Source organism: Anolis carolinensis, chromosome 1 (assembly GCF_035594765.1).
Source record: "Anolis carolinensis isolate JA03-04 chromosome 1, rAnoCar3.1.pri, whole genome shotgun sequence".
Taxonomy (NCBI): Eukaryota; Metazoa; Chordata; class Lepidosauria; order Squamata; family Dactyloidae; genus Anolis; species Anolis carolinensis.
This window is the reverse complement of record NC_085841.1, coordinates 21,171,429-21,185,448: the sequence shown is the minus strand read 5'-3', so window position 1 is coordinate 21,185,448 and position 14,020 is coordinate 21,171,429. Positions and strand designations below refer to the sequence as shown.

At 38.9% G+C, this 14,020-nt stretch overlaps 1 protein-coding gene across 1 annotated transcript in view; it reads right to left on the bottom strand.

Moving 5' to 3' along the window:
• Nucleotides 1-2,805: 2,805 nt before the first annotated feature.
• ttl (tubulin tyrosine ligase) overlaps nucleotides 2,806-14,020 on the bottom strand; it is a 42,088-nt gene continuing 30,873 nt past the window's right edge. Inside the window, exon 7 of the mRNA XM_003227006.4 lies at nucleotides 2,806-13,563. Coding sequence (XP_003227054.1) covers nucleotides 13,449-13,563 — 115 coding nt within the window. The 3' untranslated portion in view covers nucleotides 2,806-13,448. The remainder of the gene's footprint in view (nucleotides 13,564-14,020) is intronic.

Below are 14,020 nucleotides of genomic sequence, written 5' to 3'. Positions count from 1 at the left end.
TCGGGCCCTTTCCTTTCCCCTCGCAGCCGCTTAAACTCCAAATGTCAGCTCAGGTAGATTGAAGCTTACTACCAGCTTCAACTAGTATGCCAGCTGTGCTCCTTCCTAAATTTGGAGGAGCTGAAAATGGTAGTACTGTACATACGTTGGTAACCTCAAGGTTGGACTTCTGCAATGTGGGGCTGTCCTTGAAGACGGCCCGGAAACTTCAGTTGGTTAAAAGGTTGGCACCCAGGCTTCTAACTATAGGAAGCATGCAACGCTTCTACTAAAGCAGCTCCACTGGCTGCCAGTAAGCTGCCGGTCTCGATTCAAGGTGCAAGTGATGACCTACAAAACCCTAAACTGTTCGGGCCCTGCCTATCTTCATGATCGCATCTCCCCTTACGAACCGGTGCAGGCTCGGAGGCCCTCCTCTTGCTCCCACCACCATCACAAGCACAGTTGGTGGGGACAAGGGAGAGGGCCTTCTCGGTTGGTGGCCCCTTGACTTTGGAATGCCCTCCCCAAAGAGATCAGGCAAGCCCCTACACCAGTGGTTCTCAACCTGGGGTCCCCAGATGTTTTTGGCGTACAACTCCCAGAAATCCCAGCCAGTTTACCAGCTCTTAGAATTTTTGAAGTTGAAGGCCAAAAACATCTGGGGACCCAAGGTTGACAACCACTGACCTACACTGTCCTCCTTCCATAGGGACCTGAAAACCTGATGGTTCCAGCAGGTTTTCGAGCATGATTAGTCCCTAGGTCCCTCCCTTGGTTGCCAACTAGGATCCTGCTCTGCACTTTATCCACTGCCCTATGATACACTGTTGCACTAGCCTTTGCCCAGGCCTTCATAGCTGCCGTGTCCATTCTGAAATTCAGGCCACTGGTATTTTGAACCTGTCTGGTGGAATAAACTGAAACTGGATTTTAATGTTTTTGTGGTTGTTTTAGCAGGATTGTATGTTTTTGTTTTATGACATTTAATTTTGTTTTATGGTCTCCTTTTCTGGCAGTTGAATGTTTTGTCTTATGTTGGAAACCACCTTGAGTCCTCTTCGGGAGATAGGAGGGGTATATAAATAAAGTTTTATTTTTTATTATTCTTATACAGCAGAGGCTGGATGGCCATCTGTCGGGGGTGAGATTTTGAATGAGATTTTCCTGCTACTGGCAGGGGGTTGGACTGGATGGCCCATGAGATCTCTTCCAACTCTACTATTCTATGATTCTAATGTGCTTTACATTGAGCTACCTTTGTACCAAGTTCAGAATCTCCAGTTGGTTCAAAATACAGCAGCCAGATTGATTACAGGAATATCTAGGCATGAGCATATTACACCCATCCTAAAGTCACTCCACTGGCTGCCAATTAGTTTCTGGGTAAAGAATAAAAGTTTTGGTTTTGACCTTTAAAGCCCTACATGGTTTGGGTCCAGGTTATCTCCTGTACAATCCATCCTTCTCCTGTACAATCCATCCCGAACACTGAGGTCCCCTGAGAAGCGTCTGCTCCAACCAAACAGAACCTGATTGGCAACCACCACCCAGAGGACCTTTAATCAGCTGCCCCAAGAGCTCCAACAGCTAAAATGGTTCAGCTCTTTCATTCTTGGGTTGGTGAGAAACTCTTTGATCAAAGATGGTTTTGAAGGCAGTATCCCAATCTGCCATACAGGAATACACAATCAAATCAGCCCTGATGGATAGCCATGCAGCTTGTTTAAAAACCTCCAGAGAAGAAGACTCCAACAGACTTCTAGCCAGCCTATTCCACAGTTGAAAAGCTCTTACCACCAGATGTTTTTAGTAATGTTTAGGTGGAATCTCTTTTCCTGCCATTTGAATCATCTGCTCAGTGTCCCAGTCTCCAGAGCAGCAGAAAATAGGCTACCCCCTCCTCATTGTGACATCCTTTCAAATGTTTAAACATTACTATCATGTCCCCAAGTGGAACATACCAAGCTCTTTCAGCAGTTCCTATAGGGCTTGGTTTCCAGACTTTTGACCATTTTGGTTGCCCTTCTTTGCACACATTTTAACTTGTCAATTTCCTTTTTGAATTGTTCCCAGAACTGGACCCAGGGTTATTCCATGTAAGATCTGACTAATGCAGAATAGAGAGGGGCTATTACTTCTGTTTCTAGAAACGATACTCCTATTGATGCAGCATTTCATTGGGTTTTTTAATTGCCACATTACACTGTTGACTCATGTTCAGCTTGTGGTTGATTAAGACTCCTAAATCCCTTTCCATGTGTACTGCTTTCAAGTCAACCACCCTGTATGTGTTCATTTCATTTTTTTTCTGCCAAAGTGTGGTACCTTACATTTCTTCCTGAGCTTTCAGAATTCGCACTTTCACCATCACAAAGAATTGTCCCTATGTCTAAGGTTTTGATACCAAAACCTCAATATCTGGGGTAATCCTAGCGTATGTATATTGTTGAAAGAAATATATGATTCTCTCATGTGTGTTTTGCTGATCTTAATAGAACCTAATGTCTGTAATGAATATCCTTAATTTATCTTAATAATTTTTAATTGTATGAATGATTTAATTGACATTTAATAATATCTTATTGTTTTCATATAGGACTCTATGTTTTAACTGATTTTTTTATTAAATCTTGAATCCCAGAAATACAAAAATAATGGGACATGAATGTAACAACAACAACCATTAGTAGAACTTAGAGCCAGCTTGAGTTTTACTGAAAGACCAATTTCTTACCTATTATTTCTTTTGGCATCTGCTTGTGCTCTCAAGCACATTAATACTTATTTTTCAAAAGATGCATTCATGTACACATAGCCAACATATAAAAGCAGCTTTTGTATTTTTATTTGTTTAAGAGAGGTCTGAATACAAAGGTCAGCAAAAAAAACCATGCACTGCTTACAGCCACGTATTCCATCGGACACAAACATACAGAATCACACTACAATTTTTCGGGAGACATACCAAAGGTCATATGACACAACTTGAGACATGTATAATGCTGTGATGATTTCAGAACTTGCAGTCTACAGCCCACTTCAGCCAACAACAACAATGCAGTTTCTGAGGCAGAGTATGCACTATTTTTATTTAAATAAATAATGCTCAGAGAAGGAAACATGTGTGAACCATTTGTACACACTCAGTGTTGCCATCCATCAAATATTGTGCAATATCCAAGTATCCATAATTTGTTTGCCAGAAACAATATTTATGTATTTGTAATGGTTTGCAGGGCAGCTGCTAAAACTATAGAAAGGATGACATTTTGCTGTTGTTAAGCAGTGGTCATAAACTTGAACAGGATACGAGTTCAAACATTTCCTATGACTTAAAATACTAATCTACCTGAAAAAGATGCAATAAATGTGTCTCACCACCAGCTATCCCATTGCCTAATAACCACCAAATAAGTATATTCACATGTTCCTTTAAACTTCACATTCCATGGATATCTGGAATAAAGTTCTACTGTATCTTCTGGGTCCCATTTTTAATATTCATTAATAAAAGACTTCATGGAAAGAGACAGTGCAAAAATTATGGAAGAGGAATTTCTGTTTCACCAATACCTTGTATTTTGACTATAGCTCCTATGATTCCCAACAACTGGTTATTCTGGATTCAACCTATGTAGTGCAAAAGATCTAGGAAGCATATGGTTGCTACTCTTGCTATAAGGGTTGCCATTTGTTTTCTATAAGAGGCTATAATTTTTCATTAGTTCCAAAATGGGCAGGAATTCAAACAATGCAGTTGACATTATGTTGTTTTCCTATCGTGGATCTCCTGAATATGTAAAGTCTCTATAGTATGCCTCTCAAGCATCAATTTTAGTGGAGAGGCCATTGTGTGACAACAAAAGGACTATCTCCAGTGTGGAATTTCATCTCTTTGGAGGCCATGCTCTTTCATCAGTTCATATTGGCTTCCTCCCAGTTGTAAGTTAAAACTTGCCATTTTATAAAAGTTCTTGGAGTCTAAGAATTTCATTCAGTCTTTTTTTATACACCTGTCCCTCCACATTTGCAGTTTTGACTTTTGTGAATTTGACCATTCACTGATTTGATGGGTAGTCAATTTCCTCCAATCATGCTGGAGGATCTACAGATTTCTAGACAGAATATCTCTCTAAGTTTGCCAATGTGATTCTATGGTCAGATTCCAGCAGAAATTGACCATGGAGTTATGCTGGAAGACCTAGAAATTCTAGAAATGCTGACATTTAAATTACACAAAAGTTGAATATGCTTTTAGAACAATTATTTTTAATATATTAATTTTTTGTCTTGTTTTTTCACCAAATGATTTTACTACAATTTGTCCAGAGATATTACGACATGATCTTATGACTTGCAACATCAATGTTTTATTCATCTACTGCTAAGAATATTTTTAACCTACTGCCATATTTAATTTTTAACGGTGCTTCTGTTTAAAAAGAAGAGCCATTTCAGTGCCAATAGCTGTCAGATCTCACATTGCAGGAATGTGACTTTCTTGGGTTGTTTCCAATGAAGTCACTCCATCAGCACAAAGAAGACTGTTTGTTGGTGAACTAGATCCCTCCACAGATCTACTCCAGAGCAGATAGGATGTACAAAAGGGAGGGATCTGTTCATGCAACAATGGACTGAAGTTTTTTCCTCCAAAATGGAAAATCACACAAACACACACAAAAAATGTGTTTGTCTGATTACACTATAGGAAATTCTGTTACACAGGATTACACAACAGGAAATTCTCAACAGTTGGATTTTTTCAAACTTTAACTTCAAAATGTACGTTATTATGCTGCTGGATCGGTTTCTTATAGGGAATCTAATCATTAAGTATAACACAGCCCAATAAAACAAATTCTTAGCGTCTTGGTTTTTAGGGATAGTCCTGGGGTTATTTGGGGTACTGATTCAGAAAATTGAATTGGACAGCTCCAGTTTCTTACATATGTCGTGATTTTCTATGGGCAAGCAGATGAACAAGTAACAGATGGCATGTTCTGTATCGCAAAAACTAGAGTTGATAAGGGGAAACTGGTGCCATTTTTGGAATCAGCAGGACAAATATACCCAGAAACTGGTCTAATATTTGAAGCACCAAAATGTATGTTGACCAGTGATAGCTGGAGTTCTTACTTGCTCAGCCACACTGAGATTCCACTGCAATGCATTCCTGCAGGGAAAATTTGGGTAGATGTTCCAGCATACCCTTCATTTCCATATAAAGGCATTATAGCATGGAAATACATGGTCAATATCCTGCAAAAACTGGTAGTTCATCATACAATGTATTCCAGAATCTTCTGTAACACACTAAAATTCCCTGCAGATGTATGGAAAGAGTTCCCTGAGGACAAAAACATCACTGTGCTCAAACTTCATTCAGAAAGGAGAACTGTATCTAGTAGACAATTACGCAGGACAACTAGTTGGTCTCAGCTCAGAACATTGTGTGTTCAATAAGAAATGCACTGAACTGTGGTCAGATCCCACCTGAGTGAGTTTTAAACCTTTCAAAACAGATCTCCTCTGGAAGGAACAATGAATAACCCCAACCTAAAATCTGACAAACCAAAGTTACATCGGCCATATTGTACAAAACCTCCCCACCATTTGCTAACATTAATAGAAGTAGTGGTTAATGTAGTGGTTCTCATCCTGTCAGCCCCCAGGTGTTTTGGCCTTCAACTCCCAGAAATCCTAACAGCTAGTAAACTGGCTGGGATTTCTGAGTGTTGTAGGACAAAACACCTGTGGATCCACAGGTTGAGAACTACTTGGTTAATGCATCATTACTGGCTGCTTCTTGTGATGGTTGGGCTTTTCATTCATTTCTTCACCAAGACATGGACAAGGGAACATCACATTTTTTTCTTGCATGGGTGGAAACAATGCTATAATTTCACATTCATCCACTCCTTCATTCATTCTGTATCTAAGAACACCTTTCTTGTCAGTATCTACCACTCAACACTTCAAACATTTCGTGTAACAAATGTAAATGAGGTCTGAGCGGAGCAGATGGATATTTACACTGTAGCACTTGAATCCATTCTATGGTTATTGCTTTGAAGGTTTGTTCAGTACATAAGCAATTCCTCAGTGTTGTTAAACTCAGAGTTGATTTTGACATCATAATAAATGCCAGTATCTGTGATTCCATCACATTATAAAGATCACACAGTATAGAAAATATGTATTCCAATATCGGAAGAGGCCATACATTTGTTTCATAGTGGAATACAGCCCTTTAAAAAAGATGTGCTATATTTTCTTAAATAACAGCTTTCTAGCAAAACTGAACAAAAACGTATGAGCATTCATTTAAAAAAACCATAAAGGAGAAAACGTACTTGTAATGGAGAGAAATTCAAATTCAACAAATTAACATTTCTGCCCTTACCAAATTCTTTCCTAAAGTTCACTTATGTTTTACTAGTTTTTCCTCATATAATGTATGAATGTCAAAGACATTTCAGAGAGCTATTCAAGGACTGGCCCATCTTCCATCGTCTTAATCTTTAGTATCTACTTCTCTTACTTTTATACATATATATGCAATCACAGTGTAAATGCAATGATATACATCATCCATCCAAGCCTTCTCAGTGGCAGATTATTATAATGGACTGGGAGTTTTAAAATGACTTTGAATAAATGAGCTTGTATTGTTATTTCTCTGCTTATGAGAGGGTTGAAGGTAAACAATCCATAATCCAAGAAAGTTTTTAAAACACTCTTGTTGCTAACTCCTAACTTCCCTCCTCAACTGTAAAAAATAACACATACAGAATGTGAGAAGGAGAGAAAAAGAACCAGAAAAGATGAGCCATAAATGAGGCATTAGAAATACAGTAGGTTAGCAGCAACAAATGACAATCAATGGAAAAGCAGATGAAAATGAAGATTCAGACATCATTGTGTGACACAACAGTAAAGCAAGAGGCATAATCCTAAAGCTACATGGATATACAGGCCAACTGCCAACAAAAATTAAATAGCTTGGCCAAACCCTGGAAAAATCTTTAGATCTTCAGATGCGGGGTGCAGCTAATGGGAATTGTAGGTTAAAATATTTTGACAGCCAACAGTTCCCCAATCTTGTTCATGGCAACACTTTTCAAATAATGTGCTTTCCCTGCATGGCAAGGGGTTGGACTAGATGGCCTATGTGGTCTCTTCCAACTCTATTATTCAATCAAGTTACTTTTTTGATTATCATTTCTAGAATTTCACAATCACTATAGCCCCAGTGATCTTCTCCACCTGCTGCAGCAAATCCATTTTAGATGGTGGAAAAGACTTTAAGCTGGTCCTTTAGTAGCACTAAGGCAGGCATGAGCAAACTTCAGCTCTCCAGGTGTTTTGGACTCCAACTCCCACAATTCCTAACAGCTTACCAGCTTGTGTGGTCAAAGGCTTTCATGGCCGGAATCACTGGGTCGTTGTGAGTTTTCCAGACTGTATGGCCATGTTCTAGAAGCATTCTCTCCTGACATTTCACCCATATCTATGGCAGACATCCTCAGAAGTTGAGGGTACCAGCTGTTAGAAATTACGGGAGTTGGAAGTCCAAAACACCCGGAGGGCCAAAGTTTGCCCATGCCTACAGTAAGGACTAGGGGGGAGCGGAAGAAATCTCCCTTATGCCGCCATAGCCATGCTGGCTGGGGATTCTGGGATTGGTGATCCAAAACCACAACATTTCCTATTGTTGGATGCAAAATAGAGGTGGAAGTGGGGAAACTTTTAATCCATATCTCCACCTTTAGCTATATGCTGATTTGCAGAAACCAGTCATTTGTAGTTTGAAGTTGTTTATATACGAAAGCTGAGGCGCATGTGGCTGACCAACCGCAGAATATAGTCAAGATGATGAAAGTTATTAATTCGTTATTATCACAAGCTTTTCCTTTACCTGAACCTTTTTTGTTTTTGTTTTTTCGTGTCAGGAGCAACCTATTGGGGAGGACAAGATTCCTTCTCTCCTGTCTGCTGAGTAGAGGGCAAACTCTTTTTTGCCCTTTGCAACAGAAGTAAGATGAGGACATAGAGGAAAAGAGGGAGAAGGAGAGAAATGTCCTCATCTTAAAAGCAGCTGCAAAACTGGGATGGCAATGGATTATCCAGAACTGCCCCTGCCAAATTGGGACAATTGGAAGGGTATGAGATAAATTTGGTTAAGGGATGACTAAGAGCTGAATAAAAGATGGCAATCCTAATCCCAGTTAAGACCAAGCATTTGCACTGGATTCCAATCAGAAATGCCCCATTAAACAGAACACCCTGGCTGCATCCTTTTGCCATTAGGGAATTTGCACCTGTTGCCCTCAATAAAAAACTTTTACTGAAGCTCATCAGGCAACTTAATGCATGTCATAAGATATCAAAGCATGCTTCCGCACTTGTTTTTTCAATGGGAGCCAAGAGTTAAAGTTAACATCCGTCTGCCAAAGCAAGAACTAGTTAACACTTGCTTAAAGAGTAGCATCACTGCCAAATCCAAAGGCTAAAGGGCCCGAGGCCCAAATAGACATCATCTCCAAACATGTCTGTCCACTTCATCTTAGACCAATAGTAATGGAAGCATGTTTAGTGCGAGCATTACACCCTGACAGCCAAAACCCATGGAATGCATTGTATGTAATAAGTACTTAAAATAAATAATTGCATGCTAATTATTCCTCATCATGATTGCGGATAATCACACTCTATCATCATGAGGGTAATTTTGCTGAGTTCCATGGGACTTTGTGTCATGCAAATATGGATAGGACAGTAGCAGTAAGACATAACCAGATGCAAGTTTATTTAGAAGTCAGTCTGAGGACAACAGGGCTTAATCCTGGGTGAATGTATTTGGGATTATTCTCCTGGAGTCTCAGATATGAAGCTACTGTCAATCCTACAGTAGACAGTTGCAATTAGAGCTCCTTCCATTGGTGGAATGAAAGGAGATAATCTGCAGTATACACTACCCAAAATTGCATTAGCGGGTTGGGAACCCCTCCAGAGCTGTTTTTGGTTTGTGTAAAGGATGTGAGGAGTTGTGCAACTGAGCAAACTCTATAACTAGATCATGGTCAGCCAAACAACTTTTTTCTCTTCCTCCCCCCACACCCAATTTTACAGAAACAAACATATTCAACAAACAATGAACATCTCAGTTTGAAGCGGATCACATTAGCAATCCAGAACTATCCAGTTAATAAAATTACCAATTAACACAAGATTAAGTATGATAAAGCATATCTCCAAAATTCCACATGGGGTGGAAAAAGGATTGCCATTTTCATTAGCAAATTAGTAACTTTGTACCGTATTGAGTTGATTTAATGTGGTCTTAGCCATCTCAGTTAATTCTTCTATCAACATGATGTTGCCCAATATTTTTTTCAGACTGTAAATCAGAGCTCTAATTGGCCAGATTTGCTGTGGTGCATAATGATGCTCTCAATCTCTAAGCAAAGTCTTGCCTTCTCTTTTATTTGTAAGCTCACTCCGTTTTCATAATTTGAATGATCATCCAATACCTTTGAACTAAACTATTTGGACATGCAGCATGCAATATCTAGAAATGACCTTGTCTTCACAATGCAAAATTGATTCTAGAATGCCCACCAGTTATTTTATGCTCATAACAACATGTTCTGTGTTACTAGCTGAATCCTTTTCTAAGTAAATACAGGGTCAGTGTATAAGGACCTAGTCAACAATCTAGCCGTATCACAATCGCAACACAGACTACTCTTGAGTTCAAAATTATCTAACCTACTACTTGGAGTACCAACATTTCTCCCTTAAACAACTTCTAATGATTTCTTAGAATCATAGAATCATAGAATAGTAGAGTTGGAAGAGACCTCATGGGCCATCTAGTCCAACCCCCCGCTAAGAAGCAGGAAATCGCATTCAAAGAAGCAGGAAATCGCATTCTTCTCCTATTGCACTCTGTCTTTCTTGCAAATAAATATAGTTATCATTGAATCTAGAGTTCATAACACCATAACACCGAACTCTTTGTACTTTAAGTTAAATACTAAAATAAAATTAATTTTTGATGGGATTTTCCCATTTTATAGACCTTTATGAAAATATAAAAACATTTGAAAGATAAGTGATTAACATCCTACTTATCTTACAAAAATGTCAAAAGTGGTATTACATTTCCAGACATCGGAGGGACAGGAGGACCTCAATTTTAGTATTAAACATTATCCTATATTTTACAATATCATTAAAGGATGGATAACATTGGGACAGATTCCACTCCCAAAGAAGATTGTCAGCCTATCTCCCCAAAGTAACTTTCTATATATCCATCTTCTATCTAAATTGGTAACAAGATTGCTCAAGTTGAGCTGGGATTTCTCGTAGGTGCCAACATTTATTCTCCCTTGGCATTAGTTAACAATGGAAGAGAAACACAGGCCTATATTTAATGTCATGGTCAGACCATGAATGAGTTATTTTAAAGCAGTGGTTCTCAACCTGAGGTCCCCAGATGTTTTTGGCCTACAACTCCCAGAAATCCCAGCCAGTTTACCACCTGTTAGAATTTCCGAGAGTTTAAGGAGAAAAACATCTGGGAACCCCAGGTTGAAAACCATTATTATAAAGGATCTTAGTTTCAACCCCAGGTTGAAAACCATTATTATAAAGGATCTTATAAAAGATCTTAGCTATGGTTACTTCCCAACCATGAACTGAACTGAGAATCCCGTGGTGACTTGGAATCCAACAACGGCAACCTATCCATTTGGACATCATGGAAATCAACAGTTGTTATAAACAATTAAAAGATAAATAAGAGAGTTTTGAAAGAGAGGACTTGAGGTGAAAGAAGTGTAACTCATTTACACTGGTAAAACCATAGTTTGGCTAAGATATCTAAATCAGGCCATAGTGTTTGTCAAATGGGGAACGGATCAGTCACCTCTTAAAAGCATTTATTGTAGCATTTAAAAAACAGTACGGTGAAGAAATATGTCAAGGGAGGAATGGAGTTTTTAAAATGTCAATTAAGGCTGTCAAAGATTTAGGTTGCTGTGAGCTTTCTGAGCTATATGGCTATGTTCCAGAAGCATTCTCTCCTGATGTTTTGCCCACATCTATGGCAGGCATGAGATGTGAGGTCTTCTAGAAACTAGGCAAGTGGGGTTTTTATTTCTGTGGAAAGTCCAAGGTGGGAGAAATAACTCTTGTCTGTTTGAGGTAAGTGTGAATGTTGCAATTGATCTCCTTGATTAGCATTTAATGGCCTCGCAGATTCAAAGCCTGGCTGCTCCCTGCCTGTGGGCATCCTTTGTTGGGAGGTGTTAGCTGGCCCTGATTTTTTTCATGAAACCATGAACAAAACCTGGCTATCAGTGTTAGAAACTCTAGAATCAGGACAGTAAATAAAGAACAACACTAAGAAAACAGGGAATTCCAGATAGCAAACAATCAGGGCCAGCAAACACCTCCCAAAAAAAGATTCCTCCAACTAAAGTGTTATCAAACCGCTACATAATAGTGCAGTGTGGATGCACCAAAAATGCCAGCTAGAATGTGAATGTATCTGAGATGGTATATTGAGCTGTAACCAGGACTGGCTATAATTGCTGGGGCATTTGAAGTCCAAAGATCCCTCAGTTCTGCCTCGATGACTACACATTACATAAATTTTGGACTTAAAAGAGCAGTAAGTCAAATAGAATTTCAATGAAACCATGAAAATGAACAAACCTGACTACCAGTATTAAAAAATCAAAAATCAGAACAGTACATAAAGAAAACAGGGAATTCCAGACAGGAAACAATCAGGGCCAGCTAACACCTCCCAACAAAGAATTCCCCCTAGCAGGAAGTAGCCAGGATTAAAACTGCAAGGCTATTCAATGCTAATCAAGCCAGCCAATTGCAACATTCACACTTGCTTCAAACATACAAGAGTTCTTTCTCCCACCCTGGGCATCATTCCACAGATATATAAACCCCACTTGCCTAGTTTCCAACAGACCTCACAACCTCTGTGGATGCCTGCCATAGAGTGGGTAAAACGTCAGGAGAGAATGCTTCTGAAAAACTCATAGCAACCCAGTGATTCCAGCCATGAAAGCCTTTGACAACACATGTCAATGATTTCTTCCAGTGATCCTCTTTCTTTAAGAAATAAGAATAAAAAGCAAGGGAAGGAATTAAAACAAAGCAGAAAGTGAAATGCATACACGCAAAACAAAAAAACAGTGAAGTGAGATCTGTAGCCAACGGGACACAAAGCTGTGAAATCCAAATGATGTGAATGTTAAACAGAAAGTTGCATTCAGTCCCAATGCGAGGATAGACATGCCTTTTCTGCAATAGGAGATTCTGAAGATGAATGAATGCAAATGGTATTAAAAATGAATTACTGGATTCAAGCTGAACTATTTAAGCCCACTGGATACTTACAGACCAGTCTTACTGATGTTCACTCTGAAATTAATCCCACTTATATTAAATAGTTCTTAACTCAGAATTAAGTACCCAAAAGATTGCAAAATCAATGAATCTTCTGTTTTAAATGACTTGCTCAAATGTGCGAATACAGAGAGATTGTCAACTGTTTGCCAAGGCAGAAGATCACAAGTAGTTGCTTGGTGGATTACAGCTCCCAGTATCACCCAGCAAATAGGGTCATTGGCTAATACTGGTTGCGGGATTTCATCCCAAAAGTAGTATATCGAAGGTCTGCATAGGATACTGTGAGAGGTTATGTTTGAATTGTTACGTCATAAGCCATAGCAGCATGTATTAGAAGGTAAACTAAGACAGCAGTATTTCATCCTTCAAGTTAGTCTCCTACATTGAGAACAGTTAGATACCGACTTTCAGAAAACAAACGCACACGCACACACATATAAAAACAAAGTTTTGCAAGGAACAGTTAAAACCCCACAGGACTGTTTTTTTAAAACTCTCTAAAGAACCAAACAAGAAGAGAATTAGATTAGTCATTAGGAAAAATGCTAAGGCACTAGAACTGCAGCAGGTAAAGAAAACAGAACAACCTTGCACATTAAGTTGACAAAACCTTCAAGCTATGACGTCCATGGAAGGGTATTGGTACTACCAACTCTTTGCTAGAATAAATTATTAGATGCGGGAGAGGGAAAGTGGGAAAAGGTCATACCCTTTCTGTTCCTTTAGATTAAAAAAAAAAGATTACGCTGTTCTCCCAGAGAGTGCTGCTTCGGTTACAGGAACTGTTTCTATAGTAAACATTTTCTACACGGCATACAGAGTTGAGGGGACAGCTTTGGCTCATCTTGGACTTTCTTTTTCTCTTCTGAAATCCTACGATGATGCTAGTCTGCATCTCTCTTTTTCAGGCATGATCTGCAGGTGAAGCAATCAAATCCATATCTCTTCATTGTCTCTAGAATCAACAGGAAGCCTTTCTCCCCTGTCTGTTGAACAGGTGTCTATTTTTTTTTAAAGTAGCATCACAATTTAATAAATATTGGTGGCTGACTCTGCTTTTGCATGGTCTCACTAAGAGGAAAGACGCTAGAGATAGCTACATCCACTATGCCTTGGCAAAGCTCTGGATACAGTTTCCTAAAAATCAGAACCAAGAAGAGAAGGATTAAAATTATAAATTAAAAACTGATCCAGAAGAATTCATGCACAAGCATAATAACTGCATCAGCTGCACAAAAGACACAAGTACAGTAGAATCTCACTTATCCAACATAAATGGGCTGGCAGAATGTTGGATAAGCGAATATGTTGGATAATAAGGAGGCATTAAGGAAAAGCCTATTAAACATCAAATTAGGTTATGATTTTACAAATGAAGCACCAAAACATCATGTTAGACAACAAATTCGGCAGAAAAAGTAGTTCAATACGCAGTAATGCTATGTAGTAATTACTGTATTTATGAATTTAGCACCAAACTATCACGATATATTGAAAACATTGACTCCAAAAATGCGTTGGATAATCCAGAATGTTGGATAAGCGAGACTCTACTTTATTACATTGTTGTTGTTGTTTGTTGTTGTTGAAGGCT